We start from the raw sequence: 21771 nt of genomic DNA on the forward strand, positions 1-21771 counted from the left end.
TCGACTTTGCTTACCCGCACTTTCAACCAATGACAAACCTTGTTTACATTTTGCTCGCATTTTGTGACGTAAGGCCGCTGAATCCTAATAGCAAACGGTCATGTCTTCTGAATAAGGCTACATTTTATGACTCATCAGATTAACATATTTTCTTATTTTCACTCACAACTGGCACAAGAAGCATTACTCGTTGCAGAAAGTCTTTGAGAATGCCAATTCTGGTAACCATTACAAACAAGCTCTGTTCCGTCCATTCATTTCGAGTCTGGAAAAAACAGATAACGATCATTTGATGGTTGAATGGCCATTTTCCAAGAATTGATCAAAACAGACGACGTCAGCTTGACGCCAATTCACAATTGAAGGAATCTCTGGGATCTTTGCATGTACCGCACCTTTTTATGTTCAACCCACGAAGACACACTTCTCCCTTCAACGTGTATTCTTCCCCATCTAAAAGAAGCTGGTTCAACAGAAATTGGCTTCCAAGATTTCGGAAACCATCTTAGCTGAAAAAGATGGTCATAAACTAGTTTTGGGTGCTTTCTTCTTCAGATTCTCAGTTCCAACTTCGAAGTACAAAGGGTTTTCTATATACTCAGCTTAACCTAATCCATGGAAAAAGGAACTGAGCGAAATGCAGACGATAAGCACTGTACGCAGTCTGTTAACTACCTTAGCCGATAATAGGGTTATCGATTCAAGGAAAGTGATTTCATTCATCATACCTTTTGAGACATGCCTTGAGGGAATCGCCAAAAGGGTATGAAATCTGCAAATCCCGACGTCTCTCTGATACTGACTAATCATATGGATCATGTGGAATATTGCTTTCTCTTTGATCATCGAACGATAAGACAGATTCGTTTGGATTTACATACTGAAGTACAGCATTGTTCTTCAGGTCTGCGGAGCAACCTGAAGATCGATTCCATCATAAACGAATCCATCATTACCACCCAAACAAAAATCAGCATTGTACTAAAATAGACATGTTGAGTCATACGCAGCACAAAATCTCCATTGGAGTTTTAACATAGCCATGGAATTTAATTTTGAATTTTCAATTACGTCGATAAGAAAGTAAGAATACGGCAAGAATATGCTAAAATGGACTTAATCCATTATTTTCTAAAAAAAAAAAACAACAATTATTGAAGGAGGCACCCATTTTTGGGCAAAGACATGTCTGTCTGATCCCTCTTTATTCCAGTTTTCACTCCATAAAAATGCTAGCCAAAAATTAGAGAAAAACTGGGAAAATACTTTGTTTACCTTCAAGACACAGTGCTCTAATTAAGGAACACTCCGTGAGGATGGTTTTGCATCAAAATGCCAGCAACAATGACTTATTGTAACTACGAATGCATTCTTGATTTAAAGCAATCCTAATCTTCAATCCATTTGTTTAGTTTGTTACAGTGCCCCGAGCAGATAAATTTTGTTCCTTTGTTTTACTCTAGGCTAATGCGGGAGTAAGTAACATCCCCGTCAACAACTCAATATATCAGACCCTGAGACAACTTTTTGTGAAGCATGAAATTGTTCAGGAACTATTTAGGAGACAAAAAATCCCGTTCAGTTTTTTCAAATAGTTCCAAGGTGAAAAATGCGGGCTCTAACAACATCAGACATCCTTTACCTCTATATCTTATAAAACCAAACACACTGACACTACATGTGTGGGCAAATACTTTCATACAATGTCATCAAAACTGAATTCACAATATTAATGCGTTCCATATTTGGATCCATGGCTAAATGCAGCCAGACATACCCTATTTGACTCTAGTGAGCTTATCTGCACTAGGGTTACTCTTGGGTTTCTCAACTCAAAACTAGACAGTACATATTATGTACGTACTGTAGGTCCGACGCTAAACCATGGTTTCCCACTTCTCACGATCCTTCTCCTTCAAAAATATTGGTATTTGGGCTTATCAAGATACCTGTAGGGTTTGCTCAGCTCTTCTTGGCCTTGATCCCAACTTTTTCTCTAATTCAACGTTCGTGCCGATGAGACCTTATGACCGACACCACATTCGGTACATGTCTACTGTCTAGCCTATGTTTTTTTTATTTTTCAAAATCGGTCGTATGTACATCGTTTCCCTTGCCGTCAATGGACTCTAATGATCAATCTATTGGCTTTGCATTAGTAAATGGGTTTGAAAGATCCCACAATAGATGTGTGACAAGGTACCAGAAAAAGAAAGTGCATTAGTTTACACAAAAAGAGGAGACGTTCAATCATGACTTGTGGACTTTCCAGATTATTAAGGATCCCAATGATCTTCACTATCAAAAAGTTTTGAGGATATTGTTTCATACAAGAGCAAACAGAATCGGTGTTTTTTTTTGAAACGCTTATATGTCAATTAAAATTGTTTTGTACTTATGTATAATGTTTAATTTACAAGTTAAAAAATGGCGGCTTCTCTTTTTAGAGACGGTTCCACAATTGCCGCTCTACTATGCATTCACCTCAATTTTTTTTTAATATTTTTTCTCGACTCTACTCTTTGCGGAAATGGACAAGGAATGCACTCAATGTTTTTAAAGCAATAGATTGAAGTCTTAGCAATCTGAACAAAGGGCCCTTTTCATGGGGATTATTTCACAAACAAAGCTTTTTGTAACTTGACTTGTAATGACCTTGTGAATACGATGAGTACAACAAGAATACTGGTGCCTTGGTGATGGAACATTTGACCACGGCCTTGGAAAATATTCGGGTTTTTTGTTTTTTTATTTGTTATTTTCACAGGCTTTTCTAAGCGCTAGAGGGAATGTAATCTTCAGTACTATGGAAATGAAAGGTTCCATCTTATTCAGAAATCCTTTTAGCAGAGCAATCCTGAATCCAACCAAAGGTGGATGTCACAATACAAATTTGGTGCCAACTGACACGAATAACAAAGTACGGCGAATCCTAATGTAAACTTTGTCATCAACTAGATCTACGTAAATGAATGCCTCCCCTATTCGGTTTCCAAGGAATTGCCGAATTTCGAAATGACGAAGGTGGAAATGGATGATTAGAGATCTTTTATTCAAGGGACGTGACAAGCTTAAAAAGAGATTCAAAATTGGTGTTCAGGTTCGATTCTAGGTAGAAGCGCATTCGTTGACAAAGGCGAGGGCGCATATATCCTCACTTCTCAGTCTCGAACTCGCCATGCTGTCCTATCTCATTTCGGGTAAAGGCTCAGGATCGCTGGGAGCTCTTAGAGAACCCGCTCAATCACGGCATCTCGAGCTTGACCAACACCGATCCAACGAACTGAAACCAAACAAGGAAAATTACTCCATTAACATGGTCATGAACAACTGGAATATGGACGGGGACGCTTGGTTTTGGAATTAGCTTTTCGCGATTGATTTAACGCATTATGTTCCTCTTCAAATGAGGATGATCCCAGGCTACAACAATTACTCATTTCAATTTTCAGCTTGATCGAGCAATTGGATCAAAAGTTATGCCGTCTTAAAAGGCACTACAAAGCTCTTCAATGAATGAACGCACTAGCCCTCTTGTGGTAATTGATTACCAGAAGAGGGCTAAGTCATTCATTCTGTGCTCTGTTATGAACTCCACTTTGAGAGGGCATAACTTTGGACCCAGTCGTTTGATTGAGCTGACATTTGAAATACGCAATCGCAGGGATCTGGGGCTAGCCTCATTTGAAGAAGAATTTAATTCATAGACTCGAATTGGAGTTCCTAATTTTCAACCTGACCATCCCCGTCCATACTCCAGTGGTTCATGACATGGTATACCCCACAAACACTTGTCTGGTCAGGCCTCTTAAGTTCAAAATTGAGCCCCAAACCAACATTAAATGGTCAAGGTCATGCTGGGAATGTGGACGTCAGTCATTGGACATTATGAATGTATTTATTGGCTTATGGGTCCTAGCATGTAATTCCATCCTAATTGAGGACTCACATGAATATCCGAAGGAATCGTCTTTTGTAAGGGAGAATGATTGCCCTGCTCAATATTCCGTTTCAGATTGGTTGGGATTACTAAGTAAGTCCTCAATAACGGAATGGGTAACCACTTAATCCATTCTCGTGTTGAGGACATTCAATAAGAAAGCATCTCTCGGCGAAATAACGTACGCATAATAAAGTACGGTAAAACTCATTTCTTCGATCTTTGTCTCGACAAACTTTAGGGTTGTAAAGACAGATTGACGAATGTACGACCCCAAACGAATTGACGTCGATGAGGTTCTGTGCCAAATGTATCAATCTATTGCGAAATTCTCGAACATGCCTAGTTTAAAAGGTAGATATATCAAAGCAGGATAATCAAGAGACTTCGTTGCGTTGTCTTTTTTACAACTTATTTCTCGCACCAAAGAAAAATTCTCGTCCCATTGAGGCTTGACAAATTTGTCGAGACTTATTCAATCTAAAGATGGCTTTAATATTCTTTTGTAGAACGTAACTGCAGCCATCTTTTTAAGAAAACAACCTACAACTGAAGTTGGCATCAAAAACATGATTGCATAATTGAACTATTGTAGTTCCCTTCTTGAAGATTCCATTTAACTAACCATCATTGTTTCAAAACATTTCCTCTTAACGAAGCTAAAATTTGCCCTCAAATGCCTTAAATATCCAAGTTGGTGGGGGGTAACTGTGGATAAAACTACTTGACAGGTGACTTGCTGTCTCGTTTTCTTTCAAGATGCCAGGTTTCCGAGAGTAAAACCAGTAAAATTGAATTTGACACACTCTCTCTCTCTCTCTGGCACGTGACATGTCTTGAACAATAAGTTTATTGACACATGAACCCATATCTAGCCCGGACTATTTATAAGCGGAAAAGAGTAGCATGTCAAGTTTGTTGAAGTACAAGACTTTGCATCCTCTTTTTCTCTGAAATTTTCTCACGTTAACTGAAAGGTACTTCAACATTTCATGACCCTTATTCTCACCTGGGACTCCCAAGAGTTCCTCGATTCTCAGCACGTACGTCTTGGCTTTCTCAGGAAGTTCAGCAAAGTCCTTACAAGAGGCTATCGATGATTTCCAACCGGGAAAGGTTTCGTATTCCACAGACACCCCTTCAAAATCCTGGGGAAAAACAAAAATGCATTGGGTTACGTTCATCTCTTATTTGTAAATGCAAACGACCATACGATATTTAGTTTTGAATTAACCCTCGCCAGGAATGCTTCTTTTACACTTTTTCCGACCTACAGAGGCAAATTTTCTGCATATGTCAGTGGTAATGGCCCCAGTTACCCCCTTGGTATGAACATTCCTTCCCCTCCTCCTCTTCGGCTGAAATGGAAATGGAAGAGAGGCTGTTTTCCAGACATTTCTAAATCGAGGGCAAAAAGGGAAACCAAATGATTCCACATCCATCTTATTCCAGAGAGACCACTACCAGCTCTTAAAAGAATTGGCAAAGTGTTGCCATTCGAAACAGACATCGAGAACCTCCAATAGGATCGAGCCGACTTTTCGATTAAATCGACTACAACATAGGAAAGAAGTCAAAACATCGAAATTTGCCACTCGTATCAGGCCATTGTTAACCCTTTGGGATCTTCTTGGGCACTTGAGTGTTATTAAAAGAGGCGGAAAACAAGTTTGCATTACCGTAAAAGGATCACTCAAGAGCTGACAATCATCAAACAAGCTCAAGTCAAATCGAGAAGGGCCAAAAAATGCACTAAGTTCAAGTTTTAAGGCTTCCAAAACTCAAAGACGTTGTCGACTAATACGCAATCCTCACCTTACTAAGAAACCGTACTAAAAGATCAAATATTTTTAATAGTAGTATATTGGACAGAAATTAGATCCGGAATTCAAAATATTAAAGGGTGTTGCAGACAAGTTGCCTGAACAACACAAATCACGCCGTTGAGAGGAAACATGAACCTTGTTGCTTTTGAGATTATTTTTGAACAGACTTAAACATAGAGAACACATTTTGAGGGAGTTTGTCGCGTCAAAAACATTTGTTTACGTTGGAAACTGATTGTTATATATAGTTCGATTTATTTATCTATTGTTATTTCTTTAAGTGCAATAAGTGGATGGACACGATGCCTAACACAAAAACGTCCATTGAGAAGACATCTTAGTAGGGAACAAAGGTAATCATGTAAACCTGTAAATATACCAATAGTCCAATGACGAATCTATCGAAATAAAGAACAGTAATACTAAGGAGATGGTTCCTTTTAGCTTTTGAATTGATTGCACTTTCAATGCAACCATAAAAATGCGAAAGCTTATTTTTGATTTGTTGAATTAATTATGCCGATATAAAAAAAAGACAGATTTCTTATGGAAGAAATAGATCTTTTGCAAAAAGGCAAAGAGGCGAGGAATCTCGAGTAATGAAGGATTAAAAGGATCATATGTCACAACAAACAGATTACAGCAAGCCACTTAATCTCAAGGCCTTTGAAAAATTGGAAGAAGCAGAGGAAACCCTGCAATCCGGCAAATATTTAACCACCATAAGCCAAGTTGGAGAGCTTAAAGGTAGTCTTTGAAAGTCGAGCTACTTTTGGAAGTCCTTAGAAAGTCCTCATCAAAAAAAAGAAGGAAATTAAAACCCAAGGCTGTTATGAAATCCAAGGCTGATGACAGGAGGATGGATGACACACCGTTTCTCTGACATCCTATTAAATGGTCAACCACATTGAACCGGAGGCTTTGCCCCGCAAATCCCATTCAACGATCCTACCTTGTTACATCGTACAATAAAAATTTCTTAATTAAAGGATCATATTTCCGACCAGACAGGAACAGTAAATCCGGTCCTGTGCAAGTACATGGGTATATGAATATTGCCTGTAGGGCTTTGGAGCGAGCAAGGAACGCTATTCAACTTGAGGTGTAGCTTCAAATCAAATCGTGTTTCAAGCTGTACTCATCGATTTGTTTCCGAAGATAGTTGCTGATAACCCTGGGACAAAATACAAGTCAACTGGGAGCTTAATTTGTACGGTAATTCCAACTAAGTTCCAGCTTTTGGGGTTTTCCCTTCAATTAGGAAAGTTTTGAATGAGTTTCAAGGATGTACCGGAGTTATAAGCCGAGCCTTCAGTCTTCAATGTACGTGTACATGCAAGCTCCCTTTAAATTAAATCTACTCATAATTAGCCATGTGAAGTGAAGGAAGCTCAAGGAAAAACGGAGTGCGACACTCTGATTTTGGGCATTTTGTGGAGGGAAAATTATACAACACAGCCAACTTGTACTAGGCATAGATTGAATTTGTTATTTATTTTAATTTTTTGGCTTCTTGAAGTAAGCAATATTATGATATTGAGCCAAGATCACAACAAATACATTTGAGCTTTGTATCACACCCCACTCGATTACGGTAATCAAGGTGAGTTGGGTGAGATGTTTGTCTGAATTCTCCCTCCACAAAACACCCAAAATTAGGGGATGCACAACATTTTTCATTCAGTTTCCTTTACTTCACATAGGAAATATCTGTTCTGCTTTTGACAATTAATCATGATTTAGTCAAAGCAAAAATTGAGAGGTTCTTCATTGAACTTCACTACCTCAAAATTTAATAAATACCCGACTGTGGCGAAACATTTTTCATTCAGTTTCCTTTACTTCACATAGGAAATATCTGTTCTGCTTTTGACAATTAATCATGATTTAGTCAAAGCAAAATTGAGAGGTTCTTCATTGAACTTCACTACCTCAATTTTTTATAAATACCCGACTGTGCGCGAAACTCTCGAAACATTTGCTATGCAGGATGGTCGTTTCATTTTTTTGCACAAGGAGGTCATTCGTCCAGGGTGAAATAGGAGTCTCTTCTCACTGACAAAGGATTTACATTTCTCATCGGAAAACCAATTTGCATGAGCCTGGCCAAGGCTTAGGGCAAGATGCGAACTCAAGGAAATTTCGTAATACCAATGCCAGCCACGCATCTCAAACGTCAACTTTTCAAAATTAAATGCAGGGTACTGAAAATAAATGTCCTCCAAATAAAGAATTCCCTTGGGCGAATGGTATGTGACGTAAGACAAAATAAAGCCAAGATACCAAAACCAAATGATGGCCAGGAATTAACAATGGAACAGTTTTTGTGAGATGTTATGTCACATTAGCGAATCTTTCAGTCTTTGCTTGGCAAAAAGTGAAAATAAATGACTATGAACAATAAAGCTGTCATCCACTTCATCAAAGCTAGGAACAACTAACGGTCATGAGTTATTCCATTCCAAAGCCTAAGCGAGGCTGTGATAATATGAAACCTAAGTTAGTGCTCCCGTACTGGCAAGTATATCATCTAAAATGTCCGTGTGACAGTTGTTTAAGCTATAAAGTAAAGGTCTCTTACAAATCTATCATCTCTTTTCCTCCGGCATTAAAAGGACTCTAAGAAAGAACTCAAGATGTCAGTCTGTTACAACGCAAGATATTAGCTCTCTCCAATGTAAGCAAATTTCAATACTATCATCAGTCACAGTCATTATTTTTTCACCTCACCCTTGGGAGTAAGCTTGGACTAGGCAAGTCAGGGATCACATCAAGAGCGGTATGAGAAATAGGCACCCTACCAAGGCACTGCAAATGATGTTCTCATTCATCACACTCATATCTGTGGGAACAGTTACGAGTAACATCAAATTGAAAATGAAGCAAAATGAGTCAAGAATCTCCTTCTGCATCTAAATGAAAATTAACTTTTCATTCTGTTGTGCAATAATCAAACCCCACAAATTTTAACACCTGCCATTAGGTAATCAATTTCAATGCGAAATTCAAACCCCAAGTTCAAATTCTCACATGACAAAACAGAGGCCGAGAAGAAACATGCAGACGAAGCTAATGGTGCATTTAGAAGACCCTTGTTTCGACACATATTGCCGTCACATACGGCTTTCACATGACATACTCTGGACAACATCGCCACATATTTGAGTTGGAACCTGCTCCAATTTTTTGCGATATGTGAAACTATTCTTGGTGACGTCGGCATAAACGTCCAACACATTATTGAGCGTGACCAAACTAAGAGAAGTGTAAAGGGCACTTTTTTTACAATTCACCATACTTTGGGGTTCAATTGATTTACGAATGATCAAAACACGAGCTTTGAATGGAACAGGTAAACAACTTTTGATGATTGTCATAGAAATGCAAAATAACGCTCGTAAGAGAACTCTCGTAATGTCAGAAACGGTCTCCCTGGGGAGCGAGGAACAATGTAGCCATTTCAGTAAACTGATATTCGTGCACTTTCTACACCAAATTGTAAGATGGACCAAACCATTTTAACAAAGAAAATCATATCGACTTGTAGCCCACGCTCAACTCTAAAAAGCATGCCAGGAAACTTAATACAGTTTACAAAGTGATCTTTTTTTTCTTCAGTTAAACGGGTCAAGCAATTGATCGAGCACACAAACCACTAATTGAATAAGTAGAATGAGGCGTGATAGTCTTCACATTTCCGGTTTCCTTCTAAATAAAGTCTGTACTGATTTATATATGTAGCTTTGCACAATGATCAACTGTATCTTAACCAAACATTTGGCAACACTAAACACTGGGTCGAGGACGATTCACAAACTTCCATCAAAGCAGCCTTTGCAGTGCAAATGTGACAGGGGGTCATCATGTTATATGTGAATCACAACTTTGTACAGATGGGGTCGTCTAAATGCACCATATAACAAATGATTATTTTACAGGGTGACGAAAATGTAATGCTGCAATGTCAAACTTACTTGATTTGAGCCAGGGAAGTAGTCCAATTTCTGTCCATCCTTGACATAGCCCACTCCCATCTTAATCTCATCCATCAGATCCAAAATATCAAGCTTGGTTAATGCAATGGCCGTGTAGCCATTCACCATGGACGTGAATCGAAGCAAAGGAATGTCCAACCAGCCACATCGACGGTTCCGTCCCGTTGTCACGCCAACCTCGTGTCCGTGTCTTTGGAGAAATTCGCCGATCTCCTGTTGAACGAGAAGAAGACGAAAGTCTTGATTAGCATTGTCTTGGTCTGAAACGCAATGATGAACCCGCAGGGATGAACTCGCTTATTGGAGAAAAGCAAACACTTCTCAGCTACGTAGATAAGATCAAAGGATGAATGAATACGGACTTCAAAGATTTGGTTGGCCTTCAAGTCTAGTTTGGATTGAACGAAGCGTGGGAAAAAATGAAAGAGGGTATAAAAACTGTTCAACACGTTATAGGCTTCGACTGTTTCCCGGTAACCAAGCAAATAACATGTTAAGGGCAAGACGTACACTGGATTATCAAAAATCAATGAAATGAGATGAAAAACAATTGCGTTGTTGTCCTCTGCAGAAGCAAGACCATGACAAGAATGGAAGAAAATGAACTTTATCGCGCAAAGAGTACAGCGGGCTTACTGGCAAAATGACTACACATTTATCTTGACTAATTTCTCCAGAAGTCTGCCATGATGAATTTTCACCTAACTAAACTCGGTACCCCAAAAACTTTCCTCAATGGCTTGGGGCCAATATAACTAAAAATAACCTTGTTGAGATTCTAGGTGGGTGTATTGCAAAGTTGAGACGTTCTTTTCATCAGATTGGGTGCTCATGGGTAGAGTAAGGGCCGCTTTACACTAGGATAGAAAACCGAAAATCTTGGTTTGCATCCTCATGTAAAGCCGCCCCTTACCATTCTTGGTGGGATGGGATGGTATGACGAAATTTTATGCTACTTTGGGATCTCGCGATGTGCCTCTTTCAAAGTAATAGACCACGTTAAGTGAAGGAAATTCAAGAAAAATATAGTGCAGGAGGAGGGAGAATTAGGCAAAAATTATAGCCAGCTCGCACTCGCACTTGATTTTTTCTTCTCAAAATGTTTAAAATCAGGGTTGCCGCACTACATTTTTCTTGAGTTTCGTTACTTAACGTGCCATATTATAATTTGCTTTTTGTATAGTGTTATATAAAAGTAATCTTTGCTTCCGATTTTTCTCCAAATATGACATTTACATTCTACCTTCCGGGTGAGGAAAAATGGCTTGTTCCAACAATCTCCCGATATCAAATCAGAAAATACAGAAAAGCGCCAACAAACGAAGTCACAGGAATTGAACTTACGCCGAAAAAGAGCAAGAAAAAAGGTGCAAAACCCGCTCATCGCCCACGGCAATTCTAGCTCCTCATTTCTAATTCATGGCATTTTCAAAAACAGTTAATAAAAGCATTTTTCTTCCACCGTGACAATGGTCATGCCCTACTATCATTAATATAGAATTGTAAATACAACCACTCAGCAACAAAATTTTAAGCCGCAATTGCTCGCGTTAATTAATGCAATTGGGAAACGGGGAACTCAAAACTTGCAAGAAAAAAAAACGAGAATAGTGTCGCAAATTTTGTCAACGTGAATCTGGAAAACTCATTTGTTCTCTTTGTGATTCCAATCTAGTGATCATTAAACTCTCTTAAAAGGATCAGAATGTAGGAGGTTCTAGGCTTTGATAACCACTAGCTCTGGTATTTACCGAGCGGAAAAAATGCCAAATAGTAATTCCAACAACTCGTCGTACCTAGAATTGACTTATCTTCGTGAGGCATGTTCCTCATTCAAATGAGGTTTAATAATAGTAATGAATTCCACTGACAGCATTTGTCAGTTGTATCATTCGGCTAGAAAAAAGGAAACTCTACACAGGATTTAAGGTGATATAAAATCGCCTTTTTCACAAGTTTGACGACATGGAGCATTTCTCCAAAAAAACAATAATGGCATTTATCAACCAATATCTCTAAAGCAGAAGAGACATCTCGAGCATTCAATGACCTTCAACCACTCTCGTTCACCCAACAATATATATCGAATATCAAGGTTCAAAGTCGTGGTAAGAAAAAGTGTAAATAGAAATCCAAAACAAATAATTCATTAACGTGAAATGCCATTTCACGGGGAACTGAACCAGCACATTACTGGGAAATCCAATAACCATCCGGTGAGATTTAGCACAGCGACTTCACAGAAAATACTGATATTTTCAAGATCGATCACGGCAACGTCCGACTGATCTATCCCTTCATTTCGTCTTGGTTCATTACTTATCAAAATAACACCTGGACGAGTACGAACAAGAACGAAATTCACTGAGCGGATTATATATGTAGTCTCGAGGCCTCATTGGACCTCAACCAAATCTGAATTATATCCAAGGAAAATATGACTCAGATTTCTTACTAATCGGGCGCAAAGCTCTTGGGAAAGAAGCGTTGCTCTTGTTGGGCTCGTCCGAAAAAATAAATCCAAAAAAAGTTCGATACCAAATCATAGTAAAACCAAAACAACAGCTGTTTGAAACCCAATATGGTGGCATCATTTCGCCCCTTTGAGCACTACTCACGAAGCTACTTTTATTTCCTCCCTTTAAGAGAGCGCAAAAAATTGGACTCAGCTCAGTTTAACAAGCTTGGATTTTTTTGAGTTAAAATTTAATCAAGTCTCAGCAATTTCAACGAAATTTTTATCAACACGCATAGGTTTGTATTGCCGTTTACCATGAATAAGCAATTTTTATTTCGCCCAAGCAGTTTGAACCACCTGTCGCACAGACGGGGGAAAAGGCAAGTGAGATCAAACAGCTTTTGGAATTTGAACCTATTCGCCCTATCTGTTCGACAAGGCTCTAAAGATTAGTGCATTTTTCAACGCAGGCGGCGTTAGGAAGCTTTTTGATCTCTATTCCTTCAATTAAAGAATCATTTTTTTTCATGGGATGGTGTTGTCAGACTTAATACCTGTTACGTAAATTGAAAAGCTACACGAATTTAGCCGAGCCAGATTCATATCCTGGGATATATGTTATCTAACCAATAATTTGAACATTACTGAGCATAGCGATGGCATTTTGATTTTGAAAGCACCTCGTACACTTGCGTACAGCCCATTCATCGTCAAGGCAACCAATGTCGGGTTGACTGGATTCTTACGGGGAGCAAAAAATGTAAGATATCTTACATACTACTACAATTCTCTAAATTAGAGCAGAGGTATGAGACGCACATGAGGTCTCTCGTATTAAGAATCACTAATATAGCTTTTGAAAATCTCGTTCATTCAGTGGTGTCGAACATAAAAAGTAGTATTCATTCACACACGTACAACACATTACTTACGTGCTGCAAATTGCGGACTGAGCAAAATGTTTCATGTACACCACAGCATATCCCTTCATTAAAATCGCTCGTTAGAGCTTCATGAAAATTCCTTTACATCAAACGGCATTTTCAAACGCTGCGGTTTGTTTTTTTTCGGCTTCTTTGATGGGCTCTGTTTCATACTGAGCAATACAACTCAATTAAAATAAGTTGATTTTATTGCGAGAAGATTGACTGCCACCTGTTTTGAGGTTCCGGTAGGTACGTTTAGAGTAACTTTGCACGGGTTGTTTTATGATAATCAATATTGCTTAGGCTTTGAAATTAACGCAATCAATTATTAATGATCCAGCTACATCTCGAGCTCATCGGATTGGACACATTTTCAAAAACGGTCCTGGATCAGTTCTGTTTAGTATGAACTCAGAGGCAGCTCTCTCACTTGTCTCAATTGAGGGACATTCCTATCCCGTCATCAGTCACGCTTCATCTTCGGGGTTTATTGGGAGTTCATTCGGGGTTTATCGGGAGTTCATTTGGGCTTTATTGGGCCATCTGGTGTTTATCGGGAGTTCTTTCGGGGTTTATTGGGAGTTCTTTCGGGGTTTATTGGGAGTTCATTCGGGGTTTATCGGTCCATGCCGGGTCGTAATTAGGCGGTATTATAATTGTTTATTCGCACCTTAACGAGACGAGGTCTCTAGGATCATCTAATGACAAGGATGGCAGTGATATCTATTTTATCACAAACTAGTTTAAGAGGGTCATAATCATAATCAGGCTCCGACAAAATATCGAGCATAAATGGCAGACGTTAGACTTTCCGGATGTATGAAAGAGCTGATCCCAGGCATTGTCAAGAAAACCGGTTAATGCAGCCTTAAAAATGCTCGATATCTATATTAAGCATGTTTAGTGCAACCATCTTGAATCTCCGCTCGACATATGAACAAAAATTTTGGTATAAATCTAGTCATGATGCGTTAGTCAAAACCTTGGTTGAAAATTTATAATGTATTTTTTTTATTCCTATTTACTACATAATTGATGTAAAACCACAAATTTCTTTCACTAGCCCTAGGTCAGGTACCAGTACTCTATCATTCCTTTATTCTATTTTAAGCCCGTCTCCCAGACGAATCAACGCGTCACAGGAACACCCCTGTTTCATTGATGGTTCATTAACCTCGAGCTACTTCTCTTCATCACTTTACTCACATTGCATTGCTCCGTCAGGAAAGGTCCACCTCCAACTCGGGTAGTGTAAGCCTTGACCACTCCATACACGTTACCTACGTTCTTGGGAGGTAGTCCCAAACCAGTGCACACGCTACCGATACTACAATTCGAGGAAGTCACGTACGGGTAGGTACCTGGAAAGAGATCGAATTATAAGGTCATATCAAGGCAAAGTTTGGAGCGGAAATGAGTCTACAATATATATCATTTGATCGACCAACGAATTAGAGTTGGCTGATCTGGCTAACCCTTGAATATAAGGTTGATCGGGAATTATAGTCAAAAACTTGTCCAAGTCTGACTTAAATCCTGCTACCGGATCAACGCCTACATACGCCCTACGAATATTTGAGGGCAGCAAATTGAACAATGAAGGAGCCCGAGAAAGAAGCGAGGTGGACTTCATTGTTTTAACTAGCCTGGATCCTCGAGGACTTGAAGGTGGTCTCAAAACGCACGTTAAGCCTCTACGGTCACTAGAATTGATCCTAAATCCTGGGTTGGGATAATAAGTTGTACCTGGATACTGATGGACGCCTTGACACGGATTTAAAAAATCATGCCCAGTCATTCAATGAGGTCCATTTTGGTGGGAAAACGCTTTGGTTTTTGTTATATTGATTTCATTTTAAGACAAATAGGGTGCAACAAGCAGAAAATGCAAGTCCAAACGGAAAGATGGTAGCACAGGTCCAGTTAAGCAAGACGTACTCTAGTAGTCAAATGACAGAGAGTTCCTAAGAAGTCTGTGGGTTTCTCTGGTCTACCTACCCTCTCCTTTCATGATAGAAGTACCAGATGAAAGAAATGAGACCGACTTGTGCTTCAAACCGCCAACGTTACTTAGTAATAATTGACTCAAAAGTCCGTACAATACGTGCTATCGCAACCGAGGCTAAACCCAAAGGGGTCATTTATTATCTAACTAGCTTAATCAAAATCCATGGTTTTGCTGAACAAGGTATGAGTTGCTAGTGTTCCTCAAAAGCTTACAAGTTTGAAATTCGGAAATCATAAATACAAGAGTGTAGACAAGCTCGAAGCCAGTTAGATTGAAGAAGCAATCAAAAGTTATAATAACTCATTAGTCTTGAAATGACAGAAGCAGAACCTTCTCCGATACATTTGACTTCACTAGAAAAAATCTTCCATTTAGGTATTTGCTCAGTCATTACTGCGATAATCAAAATAACATACACATACAACTGATACACCCTTGACAAACTTATTCGTTTTTCGCCCGAAACACACCAAAATCAATGCTTGATTACTGCAACTTGTCACCAAGTTTTGCACTTACACCAGCACTAACAATTCCACTTTTGTATACAATCCTTTTCAAGCAAAAAGGTAAAGCTAATGGATGACGATAAATGACTAATCCAAAACGTGCTCAATTAAGCATACCGGCAACTGCTTTCATAAAAGGGCGTTTTTAAGGTATTGATTCTGATCATGAAAGTTGTCAATAAGAGGCGTTAAAGATCAGAACTAATTTTGAATGATTTTGTCAATGAAAATGTTTATGGTTCAAGATAACGTTGAAAAATACGTTTCCATTATATGAAAAGTAAGTTGCCTTTCTACTACAATATTGTTACCACCGCTCAGCAAGTTATTAATGGAATGGAATGGTGAAGCTTGCTTTGTATCGGATGCCTTCGGTCTTTTCTTGTGATATCTCAGAAAAAAAACCTCTCAACGACGTCATTTTGATTCTGCTAAAATGACCAGCCCTTGCAAGATTAATGGAACAATAATGAATCGGTGACAAAACATTTTTGTTGTGGTTGAGTAGCAAATAGCAAAAAAAAATCGGCTGTCAAAAATCAAAATTGTAACAATTGCCCTTTTTGTGGAAAGTCGGTAGCGCCATCTGCCTCGTTTTTGTAAACGCAAAGAAACGCTTTAATATGGTAGACTTTCAAGGTATTTCTATTTTAACATTTTTTGTTTTTCTTCAATACATTTAACCCTTAAAATGGAATTTTCAGAAGTTCATCCGTGTATGAAATAAAATCTGATTTACTTGATGTCTAAAGGGATGCTATTGACATAATGCAAAAAGATTGAACACTTACGCTGCTAATTATGACTGTAAATCTAATTAAGAGTCAATGAACTTTGGGTCATCTATTTGTATTGAACCACCCCAACCTTTTAACCAGAAATTACGCCTCAATCTGTTGAAGTTTTCTTGCCATTCTACGATTTAGATAAATTACTCTTTGATGGATTGAGATTCGAAATGAGTTCTTTCAGAAAGAAAAGATGAATGTTGGCAAAGACTTCACGTCAATGGCTTTTGAAATAACTCTCCTCCTTAATTCAACAAAACACAAATTTACCGATTGAATTCAGGGCTTTTTAGTTCAAAAAGGGAACCTGCACTTAATATCATCAACCAAATTTTAATCCAAAACTGGAATACAAATTGGCGACAATATATCAAGCTAGATCAGGCTTCATTCAGCCTATGGGGTCCAACTCAGCCTTCTTTAGGCTTTTGACTCAAAACAATAAACAGTGCCCAGAGTCAGTCTGGCTTTCGCATCAATTTTGTAATTTAAAAGTACCTTAAATTTGAAGATATTGCGATTGGCACATTTCAATGTTTCCTGAAAAAATAGCGCTAACTCACTAGAAAAACGAAATCAATTTCTGAGTAGTTTGGCCCCTTTTTCTGACAGTGATCTGGAGACACTAAGAGTAACTCTTTCGTTTTGGGTCATGATTTTAGTTACGACAGATCAACCAGGTGACGGTTGCATCAGATGGCGCCACTTTGTCATCTGCAGTTTCTGGATTGACACTAAAATAGTCACCTATTTTCTCACCGTCTCAAAAAAGAAAAGGAAAAACATTTAAACAATAGAAAGAAATCTGATAGAAGCATCTTGCCTTGCGTCTTATGTCTACATGTCTAAAAGGTGCACTATCATGCTAAATGAATGAATTCCAAGGGGAAAAATCTGCCAAATAAATGCACACTGAGTGAACCAACCAACAACCATAAAAGTGGAATTTCACAGTCCTCCCCTTTTCCAAATATTTCCAAGAATTCTCAAAACATAGCTTTCATTCTTCCTGGAGGATACATATCGCATATTTGGAAATAGGCAAAAAATACCCAACGTCTCAGTGACGACCATACTTACCAAAATCGATGTCAAGCATTGCCGCATTGGCCACCTCAACCAGGACGCTTTTTTCTTCCTTCAAAGATTGATGGAGGAAGGCAATGGATTCGAGAACCATTGGACGAATCTCGTCAGCGTACTTCTTGTAGCGTTCCAGTTCCTCGTCGATATTCACCGTCAGCGAATTGAAGTGAGCGATGTGGTTATTGGCCAAATTGCGAAATCTACAGAGGGGGTCGAGGAGGAGGAAGGAAAGCAATTAGTAAAGTGGGCTTAATTCTGTCACTAAAAAGGGAGTTCTGGAGCGAAAAAGTGTGTCTTAGGATCCGAGGAGTAATTCAATCTCCACGTTTGGGTCTTTGTCCTTGGTGTTCAATTAAAGGGACGTTAGGGTCAAGGAAGTTTTTGTTGCGCAATAAATGTTTTTCAGGATTAGACATGAGAACTTATTTCTCGTGGTAAAAGTTGAAAGTAAATTTGACAAAACGTCTATTATGATGAATAAACTAAAATGAATGGGACCAAATCTTAATTTACTTGTCGAGAAAGAATCAGCTTTAATCTGTAGCGCAGTATGTCGTAAAAACCATTAAAACAGAAGAAAAGTGACATAAATACACATTGAAACTTTCCTTAGTTTTGTTTCAGATATTGCTGGCACTATAAGTCATTGGTTATAGAGCACGTTACAAGTGATCAGGATTGCTGGTGGCGATAAATCTATAAACCATTTGAATCTATATTCCCTTTTCATACTAGACAAACTTCGTGGTTTTCCGAAGTGCTTTCCAGCCTTACCCTAAATGGGAGCAATGCTTACCAAAATGGAATACAAACCTTCCCCAGAAACATGTCCATTAAAAGTGTCAATTTCAGCGGTCAGAAGGCCCTCTTAAGAAAAAAAATATTAATCCAAGAGGAGGTACGCGTGTGTGCCATACTAACCTATTCATGTTAAGCCGATTCAATAATTTTTTTACTATAGAAATCTAAATAGTGAAAATGCATTTTCTAAATTACGGCTTAACATTTTTCCACTTAGGATAGGTATTTTTTTCCTCAGTGGCTGAAGTATCAAAAAGACAAATATTAAATATTGAGTCATAATCGTCAAAATAATTGGCATTAATGTAAAATCCATTATACCATGACTCAAAAAAATTGTGAAATGTTATGGAGGATTTCTTTCACAAAAGTTCTGTTCCTCGTTTGACCCCTATAACCCAAAATGGTTCGACCTTTTAAATTAGTCAGATCGATTTATCTCCAATTTCAAAAACACCTGTGTTCAAGTAGCGGAGATTCCTGAGTATCACACAGGTGGAAGGAATTATTTCCGACAAACGATTAATCGTTTTTTGTCAATTTTTCAACTTTTTACCCATTCTGTTCAGGGCTACAAATCAGAAGAAAAAATACGGAATTTCTTAGAGTCTGCTTAATTCTCAAAATTTGCGCTTCAAATTTCGTGGAAACCGTGCAAAAACAGTGACAGAAAAAAACCTCAAAGCATGGGAATGAGATGTAAGTTAGAGCTAACATGTCCTTTTTTGCATTTTGGTCAGAAGAAATAAACTTCCATATGTCTGTCAAAATTGAGCGAAATATTGTTTTAATGACTGTCTTAAAAAATATCATTGCGCTCTCTAGATATGACAATTTGAATTAGATTCAAACACTTGGGTTCTACTTTCTTTGAGGCAGCACGTGAGACACACGATATGCGTGCTTTCATTTTCAACTTAATAAGTCTGCTCCAAGCTAAAAGTCCCATATTTTCTAACTTCGTACATGATAGTACGCAAAACGAGATTGCCTTGTAGTAAGAGTCGGTCAAATTAAACAGTCTACATGTACTGAGTTTTGAGAGAGCATAACTTGCTAATACAAAAAATATTCGTTGGATTAGAGAGACGAGTAGAGAAAAAAGTAGAACAGAGGACGGTTTCTCTGACTGAATAAAACATTATCGATTGATCAGGGCAAAAATTGTTCATTAATTCTCTCACAAATCATCTCCGTTCATTGGTAAAGGTCCCATGGTATAAATAGCTAAAAGTCTGCAATTGGCCATCACTCAGCTTAAAGCTTTGCAACGTTTACGAGTTATCTTCTCGTTGTGAAACCTTTCCATTTAATCATTAGAGACTTAACGCGTTAATGAGATTCACAGGACATCATTTAATCAGGTTTCCGACATCGAGCTCAATCTAATCTAAGCTTGAAGCGGATTCGAAGGTCAGTATTTTGGAAAATGGTTCCGTATCCAAATTCCCAGAGGATACTGCCCATTTTCCTTGTTCTGGAACAGATACCCAAAGAAAAAACTCTACAAGTATTTCTTCCATAGCAGAAAAACATCAGTGAAAGCTTGCCTCCAAGCATCAAGCCCATGATTTTTTTGTTATGTCCATGCTTTTAGAACGGTTATTACAGAGGTTGACTCGAACTGCCTCAATGACCAAATTCTAACCCCACCCCAATGTACAAGAGACCATAACTACTCAAGTAAATCGTGTGAGGTCCCCTCATTTAATGCTCGGCTTCTAATTGAGCGTTCTTCATGTCCTTAATAGACTCTTGCCAAGTTGGCAACATAAGTGTAATCGTTATTAGCACAAATGAACGGGTCACTCACCTTTGAGCAAAAGCCTCGAAATCGCCGACCAAATCCGAGACTCGCAAGCCATTGCGAGTGGCCTTTGAGGCGTAAGCTGGTCCGATGCCCTTTTTGGTGGTCCCCAATTTACTCGTTTGATCTTGCCGTTGAGTCTCTTGAAGACAGTCCACTTCCTAAGGCGGAAATCAACAAGTCTTAAAGACGAAAAGGCCATTCCCATGACAACGTATTATTGATTGATCATGTGTTTTCTTCAAGGGCAACCATAGACAAAATCGATTAGTTCTAGTGCAACATGAATGACCGGGAATGGGTATTATTGGGAAATAATGGAATCAAAACCATTCCAGGAATTAAAAGATGACATGCCAGAATAAAGAAAACCTAACAATGGAGATCCATTCGAAAATATAGCTTTATCAGGCCTCGTTAAGAACGAATTGTGTTTGGATGTTGACAAGAAATGAAGATCAAGCATGGTACGGATGAAAAACAGCTCTTGAACCACCAAAAACAGGAGTAAAACATTTCTGATGAGACAAACTCTGATAAAACTCTTCAAAAACAAAGCCCTTGACACAAGTTGGCGAAACCCAATTTTAAGCAGCAATCTCTTCTAGTAACTTTTGCGCACACAACAAGTCTGTTTTCGAACGTTTTATTTGATAAACCTGTTGCTTTACTATTCTGGGGACTCTACTAAGAATTCTGAGCCTAGAATGAATCATTTTGCATAAAATGGATAATCGTGCTGTGATCCGCATTCCCAAAAAAATACAGAGAACCAATATCGATATCATGTTTTGAGTTGCCGAGGAAACAATGGGTCAGTCTAAAATTAACAAAAAAAAAAAAGATAAAAGTGCAATAGATTTCATCACTATGTTTTTCCTCGTCTCAAGAATTGTTATACGCTAGAAAATCGAAGGCGCAATTTTCGAGGCATTTCCTAAACAACAAAAGTGCATTTTGGATCACCAATTATTAGAAGAGGCCTGGCTCATTCATTCTACGTTGAGTGAAGTAACAATTAAGAGTTAAGTAGTGAGCTTTGAGTGGGCAATTTTTTGACCCAAGCTGGAATCTTGGATACGGTCGTCTCTTCTCGTTTCGCATTTCTCGTCACGGTGTTTATAAAAGCCTCATCAAGTTTCGAGAGATGTACTCGAACACATCTTGGCAGCTTTCTACGGACACCTTTGATCTTATTGATATATTGAGTTTCAACTCAGATTGAACACTTATAAGCTTATAAGCTAACAAGATTTGTTTGGATATTTCCGTCAATACTTATTAAAGAATTTCAATTATCGTGTCGGCCGTCTTACTGGTGAGAGGAGAAGCGTGAGCAGTTCATCAAAGAATTCAGAAATTTGAAACACGCAATAGTGAGGACCTGAGGTTGGAGGCAAAACGCAGTGGTTCGTGATTAAATATTTTTTTCAAATATATTATTTAACATTGCTGGCAATGCCTTAGATGAGGAAATGATGACAGAAGACTGGGTAAGATTGAGGTAAATGAGTTCGGAGTAAAAATCAGTTTCCTTCTTAGGGTCAGCGCGTTTCGTTCACGCCATTGTTGGGTTCAAAAGAAATTTTGGTAGTTATTTGAACGATTAAGGATGGTAAGAAAATTA

The 21771-nt window shown here is 38.5% G+C and overlaps 1 protein-coding gene across 1 annotated transcript in view; it reads right to left on the reverse strand.

Moving 5' to 3' along the window:
- Window positions 1-3031: 3031 nt before the first annotated feature.
- Window positions 3032-21771, reverse strand: part of LOC131891211 (adenylosuccinate synthetase-like) — a 32248-nt gene continuing 13508 nt past the window's right edge. Inside the window, exons 4-9 of the mRNA XM_059240735.1 lie at window positions 20151-20305; window positions 17531-17736; window positions 14352-14506; window positions 9741-9974; window positions 4950-5088; window positions 3032-3283 (exon numbers count right to left, since the gene is read on the reverse strand). Of these exons, the coding sequence (XP_059096718.1) occupies window positions 3228-3283; window positions 4950-5088; window positions 9741-9974; window positions 14352-14506; window positions 17531-17736; window positions 20151-20305 (945 nt within the window). The 3' untranslated portion in view covers window positions 3032-3227. The remainder of the gene's footprint in view (window positions 3284-4949; window positions 5089-9740; window positions 9975-14351; window positions 14507-17530; window positions 17737-20150; window positions 20306-21771) is intronic.

The sequence above is a fragment of the Tigriopus californicus genome, chromosome 11, assembly GCF_007210705.1.
Source record: "Tigriopus californicus strain San Diego chromosome 11, Tcal_SD_v2.1, whole genome shotgun sequence".
In the NCBI taxonomy this organism is placed as follows: Eukaryota; Metazoa; Arthropoda; class Copepoda; order Harpacticoida; family Harpacticidae; genus Tigriopus; species Tigriopus californicus.